Consider the following 24,687-nt stretch of genomic DNA (forward strand, 5'->3'; position numbering starts at 1 on the left):
CCTGGAAGTATCCAAAGCCAGGGTGGATGGGGCTTTGAGCAACCTCAACTCATGGGTGGCACCCTTGCCCAGGCAGGGGGATTAGAATGAAATGATTTCTAAGATCCCTTCCAATCCAAGGCATTCTACAATTCTATGATGATTTCAGTAGAATTGTTTATGTCTCAGGTTCAGTAAAACCCATACAACTCTGGGAGACTTTAATTTCAGTGTGATAGAATTGCAAATTCCGCAATTTCTAAATAGTTATTTTCCTTTATTTTTTTTTTCACTCTTTATATCACAGGTAACATAATTACATACACAGAAGACTGTATATTTGTCATTCTTTGATGCCCAGGGCAGTCGTTTGCAGTGATGTAAAACAGGTTAAAGCCCTGTCACATGAACACAGTAAGATTTTACATGACTACTGTGGCAGCTCCCCCAAGGTCCCTGTCAGGACCAGAACCCCAGGCTGAATGAAGTACAGTGCAAACAAACAAAAAGAGAGAATGTCCAAAAGAACAGACCAGAAACAAAACAGGAGGATGAACAGAACTATGAAATCAATTTGCCACAGTTCCACAGGAGATCAATTCTAGGATCAGGAATCATCCCAAAGCAGGACACACCAAGCTTTGCACAGGTTTGCACAACTGTAAGTGAGCAGACACTTTAAAATCAGACTCACCACATAGGGAAAGATGGGTTTGGGGCACCAAGAGTCGAGACATAGGTGCCAAGACCCTCCTCTTTACAGCTCACAGCTGCACCCCTGCTTTCTGTGGCAAATCAGCACCAAAAGAGCACCATCACTAGATAGTGACATCATTTAATACCTTTGCATTCTTAGTGCACCTGGCCAAGAAAAACAGCAGGCATTTTATGTTGATTTGGGATGCAGGACCAATGCTCTCAGGATTTAGCTGTACTGCAGGATGAGAAGCCTGGGGAGACCAGTGCTGGGTAGAGGAAAAGAAATAGCCAGTGAGAGGATTAACCTAAACAATTGCAAGAGGACTGACAGTGATGGACCTTGGTGATAAAAACCAGGTGCAAAAGACAAAATTACTTTAACACTCAGAAGCAACTCAAAAAAACCCACAGGAACATGGACAGACATTTATGTTATCCTTGTGTGGACACAAGGCAGCAACGTGCAGAAGGTGAACAGCTCAGGCTGTAACCATCTGAAGGGCTGAAGTGACAACCCCCAAAGCTGCTGGAGAAACTCAACTGCAGTGGGGGCAGCCTCTCAGCAATCTGTAGGCCCATCTTGGTATTTCACATTTCACACCATGGGATGTGTGCTCCTTTCCACACACCCAGCAATGCCAGCACAGCAATGAGGTGACATCATGACTCAGGCAATGCCATCAAGTCACAGCACCCAAAGAGAGGGGCTGGAAGCTGAAGGGACAACTTTCAGGGCTGCACCAACTTTTCTCCCTCCTGATGCTGTTGGCATATACTAAAAATACATGGCTGCTGTGGAAGATACCTGAATGAAAAATAACAGGATTTTTATTCTAACCCTAGGAGCTGCATGGCTGAAGTCAATGAAAAATCTGATCTATGATCCCTACAAGACAAGTCATATCCTAGGCTAAAAAGCCACCAACAGGCCCAGCAGAGCTCTGGACAGAAAATCACCATGACCTTCAAGTCCATCACCAGGTGCTGGCTCTTTTGTGTCCCTTCAGATTCAGTTGAGGAGAAAAGGCGTTAAATCCACAGCAGATCTGTGGTTTAGGACTCCAGCCATAAAAAGGGAGGGTTTGCCTTACTTATTTTTACATTCCAGTCATATATAAATAAAGAATATAATCTGCTTTTGAGGATTTAAAATCTGTGGATCTCGCTGTCCATTTTAAGGTGCTTGGCTGGTAGCATCACTGGATCTGATGTGCCAGGTTGATTTTTTTCCCCCTCACCTAATGTTTTAGGGAGGAAGGAACACAGGAACCAACCTCCTGCACTCAGGCACCTGTGTACAGAGGCAGTGCCTTCCACCCAGGGGTTGGTTTGTAACAAGAAGGAGAAGAAGAGAGAGAAACTTCTCTCCAAACTCGCACACCACCTGTCCAAGAGGTCAGCTTGCCTCTGGCGGTCTCTCTGGCACACAACACACTGGATTTGGGCTGTGAAACTTTCACGCTGCAGGGCATCTGTAAAAATAACAGCCACCAGAAAAAGGAAGGGGGAAGGTCCGGGAATCCTGCAAAATGTAACTAGCAGGAATTAAAATGTAAAAGAAACACCCTCCGGGGTCTTCACAGAAGCTATAAACCCAGGCAACTGCTTTGCCAGGTGTTACTGTGCAGCGCCTGCTGTTAGAAGTGACTCTCTGCTGGCACCTGGCCTGCCCCATCTTCCCAGTGCCCCTGAGCCCACTGGGCAGGCAGTGCTGAGCTGGCCAGCCGGGGAAGTTATTAGCCAGCCCTGCTCAGCAAGGGCAGCACTGGCGCCGGGCTTTGAGCAGCTGAATGAAGTGTTGTCATTTCCCAGCTGGGAGTGGGAAAAAGCACGGTGCCGCTTCCTGATGCTGTTATTTTATTTTGCAGCGGCTTCCCCTTCCCGCTGTCTGAATGTCACAGATTACTTCACTGCTGTGCGAGCCTGGGAGAGGGGAGCAGAGGGGGAAGGGAAAAATCTGGCAAGTGCTTCCCAAGCTGCCGGCATCCCCGATGCCCCAGCGGCTGCACGGAAAGCAGAGGCTGGAAGGGGTGGGTGGCAAGTTCACCTTTTGGGAAGCAAGAGCCAAGCACAGGTCAGTAACACCTGCCATGGTCTGCTAACACCCACAGAGCCCACGGTTCTCACTTCCATCTCTTTAACCCCTCTGCACTAAGGCTGGGGATCTCTTGCTGGCTCAGGAAATACAAGCCCCAGGCTGGCTGCTTTTTGGAGCCTGTCAGCAGCGCTCTTTTGTCAAGCAGAGGCCTTCCTGTCGAGTGATACAAAGTGCTCGCTCTCCTTTTCCCCTTGGGATCCGCACACGCTTCCTCCCGCAGCAGCCCCAGCCTTTGTCAGCCCGAGGGAGCGGGGCAGCTGGCAGGACTCCCGAGAGCCTGGCAGAGAGGGACAGCACTCTGCACAGCCCACAGCTCACCCCTGCACTGCAAAGGGCCTGGCCAGGGGAGGCAGTGGGGAATTGGGGACACCAGGCTGGAGAATGGCAGAGATCAGCAGAGAGGGCGATCAGAACAAGCGCAGCCACACCACGATTTCATACAGCTTACAGAGAGCTCCATCCCACAGCAGGACTAAGGGTCCAGCCAGGGCTTGAGTGAAGCTCTGAGAGAAATAACAAGAATAAGAAACAAAAGAGACATGGAATGATTTCCCCAGTGAAACAGCAGTGAGAATGTCAAGTGAGCAGCAGCAGTGAGAAGGTCAAACTCTCACAGCACTCAGGAGAAGTCTCTTTCACCAGAGCATCCTTGTCCTCACTCATCTCTGAAATTTTACCTAGCCATGGCCCTGTTTTGGGAAATTGACTCCATATCAGCAAATTGACATAGCTGGGGTAATCTAACACTGAGCTACAATGCTGTCACTACCAGCCAGGTCATATTCTCTTTCTCTTGCTGCTTGGTTTGGTGGAAGCTCTTCCCTCTGTGCCTTGGACTTGTAAAGCAGGGACAAGGGTGCCAGCTACCTCTGTAAAGCATTTTAAGACTTGTCCACTACAAGGTGCAACACCCATTAATTTCAGCAGGACTGTTGCCTGAATAAGGCAGCACTCAGAGCTCAGAGGGTAACCCGAGGCTACTAAAATCATCCTTTGTTTTCAGACAAAAAGAAGACTCAAATGAAAGTATTCTGCCTAATTTGTTCATTCTGAACAAGATGAAAAGGATAATTAAACAGCAGAGATCAGGGCAGCATGAAATACCATCTTGACAGTCTTGTTTGCAGGTTCCCCATATAATTGTCATGTCAGAAACAGCTGTCATATCTACAACATCTAGTAAGAGCTGTGTATGAGGAGCAATTAAATTTAAAACATTTGTGATTTCTAAGCTTAAAGAGCACATTGAAATCCCTGCAGAAAATGCAAAAAGTCAGACTTGATGGCAAAATTAGTGTCCCAAGAAAGCCTTTTCTGATTGCAATGGAGGTCCTGAATCACATTCTCTGAGGGCAGGTAGACCAGAGCAGGGCAGGGCAAGAAGCAGGTGGGACCACTTCTCTCCATAGCAGAACCAGCTTGTGGAGGCTTAAAGTACCAGTTTTAAACACTGCCAGCTCCAGACGAAAGTACAGATAACATTTGGTCATGCACAGCACTGCTCCAGAGTAATTCAGGCTAGAAGGCATCCACCAGGACACAGACAAGCGGAGTTTAGGCAGACAGGTTGCATTAAATCCCATGTCAACATGCAGCCTCAGGCTCTGATGTCTGGGCTGAGTGAGTGTAACTCCCCACTGATCCCTGGGGTGATGGAGAAAACACTATCCTCACATCCCTCAAGGCACAAAGAAAATCTTTTCATTCTCACTTCTTTTTCACCCCTCTTAAAGTGACGGCATTCCTCACCAGCTGTAATCAGCACGCACACTCTCCCAAAGTGCCATTTAATACCGTCACACCAAACTGCTGCGTGACCCACTTTGGGTTATTATGTGCAATAATTATAAGACACCACAGTCCTGGTCTGCCAGGCTCCAGGAGGCTTTCTGCAAGGGCATTCCCTCAATTCTCCCTTCCTGTGGACTCTCAGCTTCCTGCCTGGGAGATGGACAGCATTTCTCTCCATCACATCCACCCCCACCTCCACTTAATTTCATGCTTGGACTGTGACTACACTAACAGGGCATATCGAGTTTCTCCCTCGTACACTGATTAAACCGACATGGTGCTTTGCACAGTCTTTCACGGACTCCTTATCTCAGTAACAAGAGGGAGGAAAAAGCACAAGGACAACCCTGAGCGAAGCAACACTGTCTCCTTTCCTGGCACTGGCAGAAGTCTCTTTTGGAAATGCTGCGCACCCTCTATCAGGAAGCTGAGAGAGAAAAGCTACGACAGCTCAAGGGCTTGTCAGGGCAGGCCAGTCCTGGTTAATGGGAAATTCTGGAGGTCTCTTTAACAGTGTTTTGTAGCCTTTTCATTCTATGCTTCAGCTCTATCAGATTGAAGAGGTGGGTAGAAATCAGAGACTCAGAGAGGTGGTGTTTCAGAAATGCCTCTGCTTCTGGGAGCTCTGCAAGAGATGCCCAGGAATGGGCAGTGCCCTGCCTTACCTCAGTGCATGCTTATGGCAGCCAGGGTAGTGGCTATGGCTGCAGAGCACTGAAGCCACAGCTGAAGGGCTGTCACTTTCCATCAGTCCAAAATTCACCAGTTCCATTTTTACCAAATTATTTTTCCCAATAGCATCTCGTCTTCCAGGCTTTGGTGTTGTTGTAACCCAGCAAGATTAAATAAGTTTTCTGTCTTGCTTCAGAACTAAAAAAAATACTTAAAAATATGAAATGGAGGATTTTAATCTATTCCCATTTCTTTGATTTTTCATAAGAACATAAAAGAAGGGAATATTCCATGGCCCACAATAATTAGAGGGAATTGCCATCATGCCAGGATAAATCAGTGGCAGAGCCATGGATAGCGGCAGGAATGGAGAACAGCTCTCCTGGCTCCAGGGCCTTGAGTCACTCCAAGCATAAGACATGCAGAGCAGCAGAAGACACACCAGGTCATCCATATGGAGCTGGCACATAGGACTCTGAACCTATGGAATGCATATATTCCTGTGGGCTAACAGAGCCTTGGGAAGAAGTCCCCATGTACCACTCATCTGTGTTGGGAAAAGCAAACAATAGCCCAGATTTCCCCAGTGCAGCTGTCCATGTTCAAGCCAGCTCCCTTCAGCATCCCTGTACCACGAGTACAGCAACTCTGCTCATCTCACCACAATGAGGCACTGGGGACAGGTCAGATGATTCCCACACCAGTCTCAGCCCACAGCCCAGCACACCCTCATCAAGGGCTCCATCTGACAGGCTCTTCAGGCAGCAATAGAGCAACAAGGGCACACACTATCAAATAATTTGGTCCCAAATCAAAGACTTCATCAATCCTAGGATTTGAAGCTCTAAGAGACCTTTGGAAAAGGCATTACTTTGCTTTTCTCTCTTGGCTTGATCTTGGGTACGAGCCAACTATGAAACTGTTTTGGTACCTTAAGACAGACTTTTCATTCCTCGAGGGTTTGTGAAGCACTCACATCTCCTTTCAGCTCCTACTAGAACCATTCAACACCTTTGCAAGTTCCTTGGTTTCTCAAAGGAGCCAGCATCTGCAGAGCCAATTATAGGAGAGCACAACACAAGTATAAAAGAACAGACTCTGTTTCCAATGCACTTCAGAGCCCATTTGCTTAGAGAACCTCCAAATCCATCACAGATTTACTGCCTTCACAGGCAGCTGCCTTCAAATCTCCTTGCACAACCCTTGCAAAGAGGGCAGCACCTGGAAGAGGAATGGGAGCTGATTTCAGAGGTGGATTGATTACCTGGACACACCTCATCGATGTAAAGGTTCCAGCTCGATCCTCAGCTTTTCCAGCAAACCCTTTGTCACGAAAAGCTATGTTTGAGAGAGACTTGTTCCACTCACACAGACCCACAGGTGACATGTGCAGTTTAGAACAGGCTGTTTTCAGGAGGGTATTTCCTTTTTGGCTTGTGTTTTTTGATGGGACCATAAAATCGCTGCTGATACCACAAGTGAGTGGAGCTAGGCTATCATTACAGATAGATGGTCTGCTGGAAAGTGCTCTCACACACGCACATAAACACACACACACACACACGTGCACGCTGAGTTTGGCTGGGCTGGCTAAAACACCACAGCACTTATTGCTCCTTGAGGCCTATGAGTTCACTTCCAGGCTCCCAGCCAGCTTGGAAATCACATAACCCACGTGAACAGCAAGGTTGTAAGGAGACATTTGTCCAGAAAAAAACAGTTCCCGAGTGCTGTTCCCTGCCGGACGCATCTCAGCAGCCCTGAAACCGAGATAGCAACTAGTCAACACTTTGGGGACTATCCTTGGTGAGGTCAGCCAGAAATGACTGCCCCCCATCACGAGTGAGAGGGCTGCCATGCTGGGGATAAAGGAAAAAGCACCTCCTTTTTTGCAGGGAAGGCTCTTCTTTGCAGGGAAGCACAGAAAATTTTAGTCATGCTCTAGTGCTTTTCTGTCAAGTAAAAGGGCCAAAGAGGCATAAAAAGGGTGTAAATCATTCCTGCTGTCTAGAAAAGACAGTGGAGCACAAGGCACCTCACAAGGACCTCTTTGCAAACACTAGCCCAAGGGACAAGGGCAGGATGCCAGGTAACCTGAGGATGGCACACTGAAGAGGCACGGAACATCACTGGATGGCCCCATGTGGACCACAGGGCACCCCATGTACAGACATGCTTCTAAAGGTGACTGCAAACCACCACAGGTGTCCTTCCTCCAGCAGAGTGACACACAGTGGACAGACAGCAAGGCAGAGAAATCAGTCTCGGAGATCAATGTTGATACAAGATCATGCTGGCCCTTCAAAAACCCTTCCTACTCTGTCCTCCCTCTCCAGCACCTGGCCCATCAGCTTCAGCTGGATCACAACGGGGTGAGAAGTGGTTCTGAGGCATGAGGGGGGATTAGGCCACTTTGTCAGGCCAAATTCAGATACCCCACAAGCACATGCAGTCATTGTGCAAGGGAACGGGGATTTGCCCCTTCCTATGGGGATGAAGTTTATGCTAAAGACAAGGTAAAGTCAGGGCAACCCCCTCATGCATCATGGTGTAACAATCTGCATGAAAACACAGCTATTGATAAAATCAGGTTTCCCATCCCTAACATTCTTCTTGTTCTTCTCTTGCTTTAATTTTTGCTGATAAGAGGTAGCTCATTATTTGGGGGAAGGGGAGGCTGCCTGTGTTTTTTTCACATTAAACTGTGGCAGCGGTGTGCACTTCCCCCCTCTCACCGGGTAAGCTGCAGCACAAAGGCTTGGGGCTGATCTCACATCCTCTACAACAATTAAAAGTCAAGGCCAGCAGCGCAGCCAAAACTTGACACGCTCTTTTAGAGAACAAAGGTCACTAGATTGAAGTCTTCACTCCCTGCTTTGGCTGAAGCAGCATGAAACATCCTCTTCAAAACCTAAAGCAGTTGAATCTTTATCAGGTGATGATGGCTTTTTGGAGAATAAAGACAACTGACCTCTGTGTCTTCCCTCCTACTGTTCCACAAGAAACCTTCAGGCTGCCTAATTAGTATAAATCATTTTCCAGTAAGTGCTCCTGCCCCATGACAGCCTCATCAGACACCAGGTCCAGAGATAAAGCTCTGATGGCCACTGGGAATGAGGGCTGAAGGAAGCCAGGAGCCGGACGGTCACAGCCATGGTTGGCTCCAGCTCCATGAGGAGCAGAGCAGGCTGAGGTGGGCACTGCAGATGTGCAGGTGTGACCTCCACAGCCAGGAGACAGGGGCTGGAGAGGACAACAGCTGGGCAGGAAATGAGCCAGAGAAAGGCTACATTAGAAACCACAGCACTCCTAGTGTTTTTGCACAAATAGCACTTTTTGGAAGATTAAATGAAATAAAAAGTCATTACATGGTTAAATGGCTAATTTCATGGCTACAGTCATAAAGCTGACAGAAGCCAGAGCCGCCACAGGGAGGCCCTGTCCAAGCCTGACAGCATCAACACCCTCTCAAGAATGAGGCTTCACAGAGTAATTTGGTTTGGGCTTATTTAACATCAATCCTCAGAGCATGGTCAGCCCAGGAGTTTCACTCTTGAAAGAGTACAAAAGATGGACTCAGCCATCTTCTTGCTCATCATGGGGTAGGACTAAAATCCATCCCAGACTTTTGGAGTTCCTCCCTGCTTGCTGTCCCTTCTTAATGCTCCCTGCTTTGCCCAGCAGAGTGAAATCCTTACGCAACTCAAAGGTAACCTCCAATTCGAGGACACTTTATGTGACTGGTGAACAAGGCCTAACATGATCCCAAGTCCACCTTGCCTGGTCAAAACAAGGATGACCCAAGAGGCAGAAACTGCAGTGCTGGCCTGAGATTCCCATGGGTTTCATCCGACTCCTTCCACTGCCTCGGACAGACTCTGGGAGTGCAGACTGACTGCATTTCCCCACACACTTCAGTTCACTTCTAGCACAGATTGTGTTCCAGCAGAGAGCGTTCCCAACATCCCTCTAGCAGACAGGGAAAACCCCCACAAAAAGGGTATTTCTGGGAGCTGTTTCCTCCTATCAATCTGAAGAGCAAGCGGCATTTCCCTATCATTAGCCCAACAAAAATAGAAAGCACAAGGCACCACAGCGTCAGATCTCTCACTTCCATGAAGAACCCAGAGGCCTGGGATCTTCCCCACTCGGGCTCAGACTGCAAAGATGAAACCAAGAAACCCCCAACAGCACCACAAAAGCATTTGGATGCCCCTATGAACTTGGAGAGATTTAAATTCAAAGCAACAGTAAAGCAAAAATCAAACTGACTCCTTCCTCCCCCCATTGTGTGGTCATTCCGAGGTGGTGAGAAGGAAGATTCAGGTCATCAAACCATCTGAAAATACTCTGTTGCATTGCTTCTCAGTAGTGCAATGGGTCTGGCTGGCCCAGTGCAGGCAGAGAAGTGTGAGATGGCAGCAGCAGGAAAGGATGCGGGGAGAGAAGGGCCTCCAAAACGAAACTCAATGGAAAATACCATTTTTATATGAAACAGCCTCTGCTGACAAAAAGTTCTTTGTCCCAACACAAAGAGCATGCTTCAGGCATGAGTTGGTAAGACAGAATTTCCCCCTTGCAATTCCCTGCTGAAGATACACTGCAGAAGCCAGTACTGCTTCCATGTGCCCTACCTGCTCTGAGGTTAAGAGAAAACATTTCCAGTTGTGTCCTTACATAAAAAAGTTCTCCATTTTGTCCACTGATCTACTCCACCTTTGCTAAGACAAAACCTTCCTGCAGTCCCACTGAAGTGAGAGGGGCTGCACTGCTGAGACTCAGGCAGAGACACTCTTCTTCTCAAAGCCTCACCTGTGTTTACTAAGGCTCTGAAAACATTTGGGAAAGCATGATTCAGCTTTCAGCAGGCCATAGAAATTAACACCTTAAATTCCAGCATGTGAATTAAGTTTTAAGAACTGTGTCTCCCAGAAAAAAACAAAAAAACTTAAGTATGGGGGGGAAAAAACCCAAATTTTTGTCATTTTTCTTTCATGGGATATGGATGATATTTTAAAAGATTAATTGATAGAGTAGAATAAATTGTATTTTAACTCTGGGATCAACTCAATACTGTCAGGATCCTCGATCCAAGATATCCCAAGAAAACTGGAGTCAGGTTTATCAGACATTACCTACATTAAAAAAAATAATCTCACCTCTTCCTAAAAAACAGTGATTAAAAAAAATTTGACAAAGAAGTCATAATGGATGAACACACATATGCATTCACCCTGCTCCTTACTAACCACAGCTCCTAATAGGAGATAATGGAAGCTGCTTTCAAATGAAATGTCTAAATGGGCCTAGAGCTTGTTTTCTCCAAACTCAGCCAGGCATTACTGCTGCCACAGCCACTTTCAATCAAGCTTTTACTGCAAAGGAAAACAAAGGAAGAAGTTAAATCCATGGGAGATTTCCAATGAATACTTAAAAATCTTTTCATGGGACAGAGTGAGGGAACTCTGTACCAGCAATGACCTCAGAAATCTTGTGAGTTCACTCCATTGCAGGCTGTTCTCTCTCTCCCCTAGATTTTAATTAGCTAATTCAAGGCCTTCTATGGAGGAGGAAAGAGTAGTGCTTAAGCAGCAGAAAGTTCAGCTGAATTTGCTGTGTGCTTGGAATTTAATAGACAAATACCAAGATCCTTTTGGGATCTGTCATTTCCCACAGTTAAAGGTGGACACACAGCCACTTGGAGCCTTTCAAAGGACCAGGGACACAGACAGTGTCCTCTTATATCAAAAATATGCCGAGATAAAAATTTGAGATTTTCATCCTACACCTTCCATGGGGAGAGGTGCTGCCACAGCGTTCCCCCACAAATCTGAGTGTGCAGACACACAACACACACCCAAGGCATTCTCCCTGTGTGCCTGTTTCTCCCCCCACAAGCTCTTTTCACCCGCCTGAGGAACAAAGCCAGCGGCTCAAAGATCCAGCAAAAGTGCCTTGTTACGCAGAAGAAAGAGATACTTTAACTCAGCTGTCAATAAGTTTTGCCCATTTACATGTGTGCAGAACACTTTGAATAAATTACGTTTCCAGGATTTAGCTCCACGACAGTGGCTGAACAAAAGGAGACTTACAGCTCCAGGGGAGAGGAGGGGGATGAGGGGGAAACACATTCTGCACAAGACAAAATCCCTTCCAGAACCATGAGGGCAAACTCATGGGTTGTCGTTTTCCTTTGACGAGCACAGCTTTTACATCATTTGCAATCTATTTTCAGACACATTTTCTGCATTTGCATCAAGCACAGAGAGTGGCTTCCACATATGGTCTCTGTGGGGGTGAGGATGGGATGGTTTTGTTTTTTTTAATTACAGACACAGCAAAAATAAAAACAATGGGGGAACCATGGGGCACTGCTGATGTCAGGTGGAACTGTGCCCCTCGGGGGACCAGTTTTACTTGGAGAGTGAAATCTGCTGTTCCAGCTTTCAGCAGAACCAGCAGCCAACAGAAGCGCTTACAAGACACTGGCTGGGGTTTTTGTTCTTATTTTAAACATGCACACATGTGTCCCCAGGTGACTACTCCGAAGAAAATTTACTTGTGGGGAGTGAAAGCGAGGAGGATGCAGTCTGCTACATCACTATTGGGCAGGAAAAGCAGCTTTCTCATGGACCAGTCCTCCTACACCAGGGGAATCACTTCTGCATTTTCCTGAGCAAGACACCCTGAAGAGGAAAATCTTACTGGGGTAATGTCAGTTGGATTATTATGACAAAAACTGGGAAATTAAGTTTCCTGCTTATTGAGAGAAGACTACCAGTTATAAGAGTCTCACCTGTACCCTTTACTTGCCTGCAGGGAAATAATCACATAGAGAGATGCTAGAACAGACTTAATCAAACACAGGTTAGTGCCCCCACAAGAGATCCAGCAGACGAAGCTCCCAGCTCTGTGCCAGGCAGGACAGACCAGCCACTCTTATGGCATACGCTGATCCTCGCATCCTTCAAATTGTGATGCCATGAAATAAAGCCTGGCTGCCTTCCAGGGTTGCACTGGTCACTGACTTTAATAAAAACAAGTGAAGTAAAATAGATCCATGAGGCTGAGAGCTCAGGCAGGTTGTCCACAAAAACAGCAACTGAAAATATCCCCAGCTGACAGGCTCCACTGGGCTTCGAGGGCAGCAGCTTGGGATGAGCAGCCAGAAAGAGCTAAAGACTACCCAAAACCTCCCTCCTCAAAGGCAGCAAGCATGAATTCCTGACCTCCCTGATATGAAAACCAAATACACTGAAAGCAGGAGGAAAGGAAACCACCAACATCACAGGTTCATGTTTAATATCAATGGGAACACGGAGAACCTTTCTCCACTGCTTCAAACAAATGAGTGACTCATTCCCTTCTCAGCAGCAACCCTCACAGCTACTGCCAGCCAAAGAAACAACGTGGAAAAAAGAAAAATCCATGTCAATTAGGTGAGTTCTCTGCCCCCAGAACCCACCAGTGAACGGTGCTTGACAAATGATACAGCAAATTTCTCATCATCCAAAATACCCTCTCTGCAATTACCACCCAGAGCCAGTAAAAACCACTGCCAGAAGCGTGCCTATTTCCATGCTCTTAATCTTATCTGTGGAAGAGGATCCAGGGCATCTAGCTTCACTGATGTTTCCAGGAAGAGGAGCCCTAATCAAGCATTTCTGCCCATGAATAACAGACAAGGAATGTCTCCGCTTGGCCAGCAGTAGCCTGTGAAAAATTAAAAAAACATTGTAAAATCGGCTTTGGAAGCAGTGAGAGCTGAGGGGTGATTGCTGTCTTATCTCCACTAGCACAGATGCTGGAAGGACAAGGCTGACCCACAGACAGCTGTCGCTCTGAGACAGCCTAACCAAATCCACAACAGAACGGGTCTACACTGCTGGATGCCATCACCCAAAATGTAGTTCTCTGCTAACAGATGTTTGGGTTTTTTTCATTAACAGAGTTGTAATAATCACTGATTTTCTTAAAGCTTCAGTTGCTGTTCAATGCAGAAGTTACAGCCAAAAAACACCCATGTTTTTCAGAGAACTCTGAACATGCACCAGGAATAGTCAATGGATCAGGTGTGAACCTGAGACTAGCTAGACCCAGACTGAGGACTGGCCCTTTACCTCTGGAAGGTACCAAGTGGGCCAGGTTGACTTTTACTAGAGAATACCCCTGCAAAAGAAAAGCAAATGTTAACAAGTCCTTTTTCATGCCAGCTGGGTCTGCTCATTCCCAAGCAAACCCCACAATCCCGCATGCCTAGCAGAGAGTACCAAATCTGCCAGGAATAAATGTTGGAGTGCCCGTTCCCAAGCAAGTAAAAGCACTTCCAAGTGCATATGTGCATGCAGGTTTTGCCATGACACTTTCTTAGAGATCTGACAACACACAGCAAAGGGTCAACAGTTCTCTCTGGAAGGTTGTGTTGATATCTGCTGCAAGATAACGCACCCTGAAGTCAAAGGAACTTACTTATTTTCTAGGCTCGTTATCAGTTGTTATTGTAAGTGAGGCAGTACTATGTCAAATGCCCCTTCGTTCTGACCTTCCCATGGGCAGGACCCACTAAGATCTCACGAAATGTGAAATAATCATTAATACAGTCTCTGGCGGTGTTAATAAATCACACAGCTCAACAAAGCCATAAAACTACCAAAGACACACCAATAAACTGCACACTCGAGAACCATTCCACCCCCAGCCTCTTCTCTCACATTCCAAAAATGCAGAAAAGCAGCAGTGACGTTGGCTCCATCCTCTAATCCCCAAATCCCTCAATTACACCCAGGGAGCTGAAGATAACACAGATTTAAAGACCTAAAAGGAAGCTTCTTTCAGAGGTAGGAGAAAGGTGTTATATCAACAATCCTGGGTAATGGATTCATTTACCATGACACTTCTCCCTGTGCAGACAGGCAGGCAACACAGTGTCTACAGACATTATGCCTCCCTTTCAGAGAGGGGTTTGCTGGTACCTGAGCCTTCTGCAATGAGCTGAATCTCGTGCCATAAGGAAAAGTTTTGCCTGTGTAAGGAAATGGGCTGACTCACATATTAATCCTTCTAACTCTCACTGAAGCCTGAGGGTAAATTCACATATATTGGCTTTAAATTAGCCTTTCCTTTTCCACTTCGAAGAAGCCATTCCTGATTTACACCAGAACACACTCAAAACCAGATCCCATCCTTCACCTCTAACTTCTGACACACAGAGCAGAGGCACCTGAGGGGTCCCTCATCTCTCTTTACAGGAGGAAAAGGTGCTTTTAGGGCATGAAGCATCCCACACAGGTAGAGTGGGATAAATAAATCCTGCTCTGCAGCACAGCAAGAGCTGGACGAGCTTCTCTTGCTCCCATTGTCAAAGGGACCGCTGGGGCTCTGCACAGAGCACTTTCTGTTGGTGGCTTTTTCCAACTGCTGCCTCGATTGGATGCCCCCTTTCGTGACAGTGGGACTCCAGGCCATGGTGTCCATCTTTTCCAGTTCACACGAAGCAGGAGCTGCTCTATCAGCCCTGTATCAGGCCACGGTGAAGGCCACCAAGTCCTCTGTGTGCGTCACCAGCCTTGTCAGCAAGGGCAGGATTTGCAGCACTAACCCAGAGAGGAAAGTTTTGCTTCCAGCTCCTGATCCACCACCCACAACTCCTCCTCCTGGATCCAGCTACAGTCCCTCTGCTAGGACTCTAAAAAAAAAAAAAAAAGTTGTTTTCAGGGTCACTGTGAAATGATGTTGTTTTCAGCAAGCAGAACTGCCTGAACCTAATTTACTGTACATCCTGTCTGTGCTTCACAATGAAAACACCACACAAGGTTGCAGGTCAGACCTCTGAGCCCCTCCTGCTTGTGATGCTAATTCCTGCATGGTGATGAGAAAGCCCCAAGGGCTATTAATCCTTCCCGCTCTGGGGTATAAATTGATCACCAGGAGGAAAGAAAACCACTTCTTCCCTTAAATACATATTACACACATAGGAGCAAGGAGCTGGTGTGTGAAGCTTCCAGACACAACTGCTTTGTTGACAGTGACCAAAACACATAGGAATACATATCACAGGAACATCCTTGGATGTTTAACCATGATGTGTCCTCAGGCACACCTGGCAGGGAGGAGCTGGGAGCTCTGGATAAGAATGGCTGAGAATATTAAGCAGCTATGGAGTGAGATAGAGCCTATTCAGCTCTAAAACTCATTGGAGGGGAAAAAAGCTCTGTGGGGACTTGCCTGTGATTTACCTGTAGGCTTTAATTACTGGCACTGCATGCAGATATGCATAAGCTATGTATGACTATGGCAGCATCACCATTAGATATTGCAGAAATTTAAATATGGCCAGGACTCAGCTCTTGGGTATATCTAAATTGAGGTGTCAAACTCTCATTACTGTCTACAGAGAGATGGTCAATACTGGCTCAATGCCCTACTTACCAACACCCCCGTCAGCTTTGAGGGCAGCTCAGACACTGACACATAAATGATTTTATCCATGAGCTGAACACTTCTCATGGTGCCTTGGCTTCAGGCTGCAGGACAGCATCCCCATGCCTGGTGGGGTGAGCCCCATGGAGAGGACAAAGGGGTCCCCTGGAGCCCCTTCCCCACTTGCACCCACCTCCTCACACTCCCCAGTGGTGCAGAGGCTCCCTGCCCACCCACAGACTCAATGCACCAGCACAGCTGGGTCAGAAAATCATCTGCAGACCTGCAGATGCAATGGGATTAGTTCTACCTGAGCAGGAGCACGGGGAGGGAGCCAAGCCCATGGGTTCCTCCGGACTGTCCTGATGCTCCTTACAGGCAGAAGACAGCATGAGAGAGGAGGCAGTGAGGGGAGCCTGTGGGCAGGCAGGAGTTTTCAGAAACCCTTTTTCATTCTCACTAAATCCTCTATCCAAACCTTTCCCTTTTGCTAAAAGTCTTTGCAAACACTAGCAAAACCTTTCCCGTTAATCTTTCTCCATCTCGCTAAAACAACACAGACTGTCTGTCTCCAGGGAAGGCTGTCACAGGATATGGGGGAGGAATCTATCATTTGTAATGTACGGAAATATAACTTACATATATCAAAGGCATTTGCTGCAAAAAAAAACAAATACGCAGCAGAGATTGGGAGGCCAAACCCTCATTGCCTTCAAGCTACTGTGCTTAGCAATTGTGTGAGCAACAGCCTGAGCAAACCCAATTAATTTGATTTGTAGATTGCACAGATTAGCAATTGTGTTCCAGTGGTAAATCCCACAAGGATCCCCTCTTGCTTACATTTCTGTACAGCTCCTCATTTGTTACCCGAATATGTGAAGGCACCTATCTAAATCCCTTCCATTTATTCACTGCCAGGTCTGTAGCCCTGGCTCCCAACAGCACCTCCCAACCAGGATCTGTCCAGATCTCTGCAAACTTTAGTTCTGAAAACTCTCCAGTGTCCATGTCAGGAATATAAGCAAAAGCCTTGACCCTGAGGCACTGAGTGGCTCAATAGAGCTGTTTACAGACAGTCTGGAAAACAACTGAACTGTCTGTAGGACACTCTTTCTGCTGGGCTTCACCAACTATGCCAGGTTCTGCACCCTCCAACACCTCTGGCTTGATACAAATTTAACATTCAAGGGGTTCAGATTCAAATGTGAGACCCTTTGCATGATAACAACCCAAAAGAGGGCCATCTAAGCAAAAAGAAACACCTGAGTCTGAAAACTGAAAAATGCTGTATGACTTTCGGTTAGAGTGAAAATTATTCTTTCAGCTTTATGAGCAGTTATCTCTCAAGTAAAAATGCCTGATGAAGAAGTATATAGTTAAACCTTCATGAGATTCTAGTAATGTTTGTTTAAAACCAGAGATGTCCCTTTAAAATGAGGTCTGTGAAGCTGAAATAAAGTAAAACCAAAACAAATAAACCAGTGACGACAGAGGGGTAGGGAAAGCTTTTTTCCTAGGTTTTTAGTACTGTATCTACCAAAGAAACATGTTCTGCTGGTTGAAATAAGAAAAGCAAGATTCTACTGATATTGACTGGATTTCAATATTTCTAAAAACACGAGCACTTCATAAATACACTGAAATATTCTGTCATCACCAGACAGAACATGCCGGTTTTCTATAAATATAGACATCTGGCAGTGGTTTCTTCTACTGCTATAGATTGCTGGTGTGAAGAATGCTATTTTGTAAGCAAATGCATGTTGGAAATTAATTTCATATGCAACAGGTTACATTAAAGAGCAAGAAAGATTTGCTGGGCAGAAGCACATAACAAAACCAGTGTTGCCATGCCGCTCCTGACCCTCTCTATGAGGTTTGTGTGTGATGCCTTCACAATACTGTAGGCATAAAATATGCTCCTCCAAGCAGTGCTCTGAAAATTAATTAAAGCATGCCCACAAACTGCATTGAAATTTGAAAAGGGGACTTAGTTTGGCGTTGTAATTCCAGCCATGGTGAAACACCACTGACAAAGCGATGAATATTAAATATCAGCAAGTAACAGCCTGCTTGGTACAAAGCACCTGAGGGGTACCACAGGCAGCAGCCAGGTATATAAAATCCAGTGCTGCAGGGCTATGCCATGAGTTTTAGATGTTCCTTTTTTTTTTTTTTAAATAGGATTTCCAGTCATATCTATGTCCTAATCTGACCCATGGTACAACCATCCACAGAGTTGCATCAGACAGAAGGCAAGATATTAGGAAGAAGTTCTTTCTTGTGAGGGTAGTGAAGCACTGGAACAGGTTGCATCATCTCTGGAAGTGGTCAAGGTCACGTTGAGAGGGAAACCTAGTGGAAGGTGTCCCTGCCCATGGCAGGGATTTGGAACAAGAGGGTTTTCAAGCAGTCTTCCAACCCAAACCAGTCTAGGATTCTATGATTCTACAAAACTGGGGACACATGGGGTCATTACAAAGAGGTGAGCATGGGGGCAACACCTTACTTCAGTAAGGTCTCTCACCTGGGCTAAAAATGAACTCTAATATCTCACTCAAAGGGTGACAGAAGACATCTCTGTGTAAGGGCATGGGCTGTTTTCCATCCACATCTGCTTTGCTCTACAAACTCCCTATTACAAAGTTATTAGCATCAGCAGATAGATCAATTTCTGACTGGAAACTTTTCCCTTCTGGTTAACATAAGCCAAGCGTAAACACTCCCTCAGAGGTTAACAAAAGCCAGCAGCCCAAACAGGGACAACTCTGCAAGAAAAGGGGAGTGGGAGTCAGGGGGAAGTTGAAAAGACAATTAATCACAGGTTTTCATACACCTTTACACATTCCTGCCAGTGATCAGGCATTTAGAGTGACTCTGTATTGCTTCTCACCCCCTTTAAACCCTGTTTTAGAGGGAGTATTTTCCAAGTGGAGACATCAAAACAACAGATCCCAGAGGCACCCTCGGCATCCAGGCCCCACTGCCCACCTTCCCCACTCCCTTCAGTAAACACCACTAATTCCCCAGCTCCATCAGATCTTTTTTCCCTTCCAAATCAACCTAAAAGCATTTTGGTACTAAAGACAAAGAGAAAAGCAGGGGGGACCCACTAAACCCAAAGTCTCCAGACAGCTCTCAGCGTCTGTCAAATGCTTGCTAAAAAATCCAAATAAAGAAAAATCCAAGCAGCCTTGATACCTTGTGTTATCTTTGCAGGCTGGCTGCTGCCTTATCAGCTCTGACAGAACCCAGCATGTAAGAAAAATTCAGGAGTCTTTGGGTGGAAGTTAGTTCCTAAAAAAAACACGCAGCCGAATTGCTGGAAGTTGGTGCAAGAGGAGAGGGTGAGTGGGTAAGAGATGGTCTGAAAGCTCCCACTATCGTCTTGCTGTTCCCTCTCAGGAAATACCCTGCCATGTAAGATTTTTAATTATTTGTTCATAATTCACTACTCACATTTCACACCCACTGCACAGGCCAAGAGCTACAAGGTTGAACAATGGCTCGAAATGCTGCTTGCTCACATTAGGAATGAGAATGGAATGGAATTGGGATAGAATCCAGGTAAAGTCACCAGCTCTTCATACCAGGTTTTCAAGCTCATCAGAAATGGATGAAGATATTCTGATCACTACTGATGCTGGTCATAAATGCCACTGTCCTGATGAGGAGGATAAAGAGGTTTTGTCCTCATCTTCACTTCTAAAATAGATGCTCTTTTTGGACAAAGTCTCATTGGAAGAATTTGGATGTTAGGGAGCACTTCTTTCATGAAAAGCAAAAGTTCTGTTTGCTCTCACACCTACCTCACCGTGCACTGTGCATTTTGGCAGCCACCTCACAGAGGAGTTGGACTTCTCCTGTGCAAACACGTGAGGTCCTGCTCTTGAAAAAGTTATAGAATAGTTACAAAATACCTTTGCTTGACATTAATTGATGGGTAGAAGGAGTTAGCAAGAGAAGAGCTGTCTCAAGGCCAAGGGTTGCTTTTCAGAGCTGTGTTTGTAATGCAACAGAGGGGAACAGCTGGGGAAAGGAATCAGCCTTTTGTCAACCCCAGAGGGAAGGACAGACAGACAGACATTCCCTGGGGAGCTGCCCTGGCATTATAAGCCACTGTGATAGAGGGTGAGTGGCTTTCTACCTCTGACCTGACCCTTTCTCCCCCTGAGAGTCCTCACAAGTTTTCCTCAACAGCTTGCAAAACCTGAAGTGACACAGCTGGGCTCCCAAAATTACCCCTTTTCTTTATTTTATTTTCAAGTTTTGCCCAAGATAAAACTTCAGGGCAAGCAGAGGAATAAAGCAAAGGGATCTCCAATAGTGGAAGGCCCTCAGCAAGTATTTCTTTAAGTACAAGCAATCCCCAGGTTGCTTGAAGTAAGTATATGCCTAAACATTTGGAAAAATGGTGTCTGAGAACAGAGACTTCTCTAGTTGCAAAATGGCATTGAAATCCTTGGGCTTGGACCTCCCCTTGTGTGCCTCCAGTGTTGTGCTACATGGGTTTTATTGGATCCAAACTGGGATGAATTCAAATAGATGTGTCATACACTATTTTCCGTGTTTTATTTGACTTTAATTACTTCTTAACAGTACTGCTGTTTGAAAAATCTTTCTCAATTGAGGGTGTTGGTTCTGCCTAGGGCTGCCTGGCCCTCTTCCACTGAAATGCCCTTTCAACAACCACCAGAAGCTTTTGCAAGGAAAATGAAATCTTTTGGAAGATCTCTTTTTCTGTAACTGTGTGAAAACTTGCCTCTCTTGATTCTCTTTCCTTCTCCCAGATTCTAGGTTGGTTGTTTTTTCCACCTCTCTAGAAGGTGGAAACCTGTGGTGGGTTCCAGCAGGCTCTGGAACAACACCTGGGAGCAGTCAGACCTTGTTGGTAGCACAGATGAAAACACTTTGATGATGACAAGGATGCTAATAACAGTAATAATGCTTGAATAATCTGTGTAATTTTTTTTTCCATTCCAAGACTTTTGATGGTTGTTTCCGTAAAAAATAAGCATGGTGAAATGCCATCTCTCCTTGAAGTCAATGATGCCTTGTGCCCAGCAGAGAGGGGACAACTGGACTTGCAATTCAGGCAGATGAACTGTGGTGGGTGTTCAGTGCAAGGCTCCAGCCTGTGCATGGACAAATGTTTGCATCTGTTTCACCTTGGGCACTGAAACAAGGTTTGGGGACAGAATTATTGGCCTGGTGGGTCTGTATTGTAGCAGCAGCAAGAAATCCTTATCAGGGCAACATCTGCTTTGTACAGGATGCAAAGGTACCCCACCATTCTGAGGGGTACAGAGTAAATAAAACTCAACTGACCAGCAGGTCTGGTTTTGGAGAGGCCCTTTGTCAGAGGAAAACAAAGTCTCTATCCAAAGAGCTGTTGCATTTAACACTGTAGCTGTCTGTTCTTCGTTCTGAGTTTGACAGCCCTTACCACAACAACAGTGCTTTGGTGCAAGAACTTCCAGGCACTAACCCCAATCTAAAAAAATAATAATAATAAAATCACACCAGCTTTGCCTTATAAATAAAATCATAACAACTTTGCCTTATGCTGCGCTCATCTTACCAACCAAAGCCACTGCTCACTTGCTGACCTCCTCACCAAGAGCAATATTAAATATCTCAGATGTTGCCATCCTCCTCAAGCTCTGCCTCAATTATCTGTCTTGTAAATACCCCCCAACACATGCCACAGACAGAAAGCCCTGAGTCAGTTTTAACAGCAGAAAACCTGTTCAATTACTTCGTAGCATTTTTCATGTCCCTCAGACGAGTTACTGGGTTTGCAGTTTGGGGTTATTTCCCACTTCATAGTATCTGCCTTTCCCTTGCAGAGGTAAAAGGGAAAGCACCTGTAAATACGCAAAGAAAAAGATCCAAATCAAAGCACCATTAAAATTCATTCAGGGTTATTCCTCACTGCTGTTATTTCAGTTAGTGTCTGATAACTAAGCTGTTCCCTTTTTTCTTTCAAACACTTGTCTCAGTTAAAGTCTGATGCTGTTTTTCCTTCTAGAGAAAGAAACCCCAGAGATGTATTTTCAACCTCCCGGCTCAGTGTTTCCCAGTTATTTTAAATCAGGGACAGTTGCCAAGATTCACATTTTTCCCCTCACACTCTCAGCCTAAAGCCATCACAGATCCAGGGACGGACCCTGGAGTGGTTCTTACAGCACTGTTCCTGCTGTCCTTCTTGCAGTCCATGAGCCAGCATGGGAACCTACACTTGTCCATCTCCATTGCCCAAGAGGGACCCATTGTCCAGGTAAGAGAAGGTTTGGTAGATTTTAAAACATATTTAAGAAAAAAAACCAAACTTTTTCTTTCAATAGGTAGAGTTATTGAGTTCCAGGTCTTGATTCTCACACCTGTACCTGAGTTTAGTCTTCCAAGGCAGAGTAACCCCAGGAGCCTACACATGCAACAGGATTCTTTCCCTTTTTAAAAAAGCTGGATCAAGAGGCAAAAGCCACAGTTTCTCCAGGGTGCTGGGTCATGTTTCAGAAGGTTAGACATGTGTCAATCATTCCTGGACAGAACTCATGCACCACGTCTCACTGGCCAACATAAACAGCCCCTTCCAGAAATCCCCTAAAAGTGTTGTTGATGCAGCCCTGCTGTGTTACCTGTTTAGCCTGCTGGCTCTGTTACTCTCCCTGGAAAAATATTTTCACCCACAGGGAATATTTTGCCCAAGCTGTTTTCTCTGCCTTATTTCTACAACCTGCTGAAGTAGTGTCAGTAGTCAGAAGTTTTGTAGAGACAAAGCCAAGCCTGAGGAGAAATTTGTGGGCGACATCCCTCATTCACCTTGTCTCCAGGGTGGATGGACAGTGTTGTAGCCACCTTTGCTGCCCACTGTGCTTCTCATGGAGCAGCTCCTTCCTTGCAGCAGGCAATGCCATAGGCAGACAAACGAATGCTGACAGAATGAACTTGCCATTTTCCATTTCACCAAAATGATCCTTCTGCCTCAGGAGACAGAAGCAGAGACAGAGGAAGGAAGGTGTCACCCATTTCCCTACAAAGCACTCTAAATTTCAGGGGATCACTGAGACAAACAGAAAACTGTCACTATGCAGAGTGTGAAAGAAGCAATCTCCCAGTGCAGAAGGTCCAACAGTGCACTACCCCTGAGCTGAACCAAGAGCCAAATATGACTTTTCAGTCTTCACATTCACTGCCCCCAGGCTATGTTACATTTTGTCCTGTGGACCTTGGTGCATTTGAGATTCCTAAAGAGTCATTTTATAAATGTTCCCATAAATATCCAGTCCTTCAAAGTACTGAGCCTTCCTGCCATAAGTGGGAACAGAAGAAAGGACTTGTTGCCTGTGGAGACACTGTGATATTCCACAAGCACAGCCCATGCTCCTCTAAGAATTTAAACCATCACATTTTTTTCCAGGTTGGCTTCCTGCCCAAGTTTCCTCCCCAAAACATCCACAGCAAGGTCAGAGGAGCTCTCCCCCAGCACAAGGGAGTTACCAGGCTGGGAGCAAAGGAGGACAAGGATGGGCCAGTGAGGGGGTCAAGTTCAGTCATCTTCAGCTGCCATGAAATCACACCTGAGAAGGATTTACTGCCAGCATCTGAGCGGCTGCAGTCAGGCAAAGGAAGGGGGGTCCTATTTGTGCATCTAATGACCCAACTTAGCAGGACAGAAACCAAGTGCTTGACCTTTCTCAACATCATGTGAAGCAAATGCTCCATATGACACGGCTCCAGCATTATCTACCAGGCACAGGTGCATGACTGCAATTAGAAATGACCGGCATTTCACACATAACAGCACCTTTCAACCCAACTCAGCCCATCCAAAACCACTCTGAGCCTCAATTACCATTTTCTTCCCACCCAGCCTCCCCAGCTCCAGCAGCACCAGATAATTCCCCATGAAGTCTCACAGCTGTTATTTGAAAATCAAACTGGAAGTCGCGACACCTCGCTGCACGCTGGTGGATCTTACACTTGGCATTTGGTTTATCCCGACACCATTCCTCACCCCCACCCCTAAACCAACTTCCGCGGAGAACAATGCCGCCCGTCTGTGTCCACAACAGATTTATTCCCCCCTTTCCAGCAGCTCACAACGCCCACACCTTCAAGGGGCAGTAGCTGCTTGAAGCAAAGGGTTCCTTCTGGTTTCTGGAAAGAAAAGGCTGCCCTCTATAATCAGGGTATTGTTCTCCATAAATGGAGCCAGACTCTGTAAACACTCTCCTCTGCGCAGCGCTGGGAGGGAGAATGCCAGCGTGTGTATACATACATGTGGGGAATGTGTCTTGTTCTAAACAACAGTAAATTATGTTAATTCATTTCCTCTGCCTAAACAGTGCTAATAAGCTTCGGGAAAGGAGGAGGAAAAAGTAAACAAGAGTCCATTACAAAAAGGTGAGGGGGAGAGGTAACCAAATAACTCCACCAAATGTCTCCTCTGGGGAAGGACATTCACGTTACAGCTCTGACAGGCTTCACACAGCCCTCTCTGCGTCCTGATGGAGGTGGAAATGTAACAGCAACAATTTCTGTCTTTTCTTTCATAAGGTTTCAGCCTGTTTGCACGAGTTCAATCTTGTGAAATGGGAAATGAGCCCCCACCAGTGCCCTGATCCACAGCGACTGCATCCCTGGGGGCTTTGCACTGCATGTGATGTGAGTGCTCCGGTGACCAAAGCCAACACGAATAGTCAGAGCCTATTTGTGATTTTCTAACAGGAAAATAATTTCACTAAGCAAACTGCCATGCTTTGACTCAAAACCCTGATTAGCACAGTTTGAAAACAGGGCAGCATACTGTTCTGGGAATTAACTTGCTTGACCCCTAGTCTATAATGGCACTCAAATAATCTGTGAGTCAGACCAAGTTGAAAAACTCTTGGAAGACCACACTGAAAGAATTTACTGGATTTATTGGATTTTCTAAGATAAAAGAAAAATAAGCTTGGTACTCCACTTAGTCTGTGGCCTTCAGAAAGACAAGCTTTTTCTCCTGACACTAGAAGAGGAAGACT

The 24,687-nt window shown here is 46.0% G+C and overlaps 1 protein-coding gene across 5 annotated transcripts in view; it reads right to left on the minus strand.

Moving 5' to 3' along the window:
* Window positions 1–24,687, minus strand: part of FGFRL1 (fibroblast growth factor receptor like 1) — a 167,797-nt gene that overhangs the window by 132,545 nt on the left and 10,565 nt on the right. Inside the window, exon 1 of one of the 5 annotated variants that reach the window (XM_058837260.1) lies at window positions 12,810–12,925. The exons of the other annotated variants lie outside the window; for them this stretch is intronic. Coding sequence (XP_058693243.1) covers window positions 12,810–12,819 — 10 coding nt within the window. The 5' untranslated portion in view covers window positions 12,820–12,925. Of the gene's footprint in view, window positions 1–12,809; window positions 12,926–24,687 lie in introns of those variants that run through there. 5 annotated transcript variants of the gene reach the window in all.

Source organism: Poecile atricapillus, chromosome 4, assembly GCF_030490865.1.
Source record: "Poecile atricapillus isolate bPoeAtr1 chromosome 4, bPoeAtr1.hap1, whole genome shotgun sequence".
Classification (NCBI taxonomy): domain Eukaryota; kingdom Metazoa; phylum Chordata; class Aves; order Passeriformes; family Paridae; genus Poecile; species Poecile atricapillus.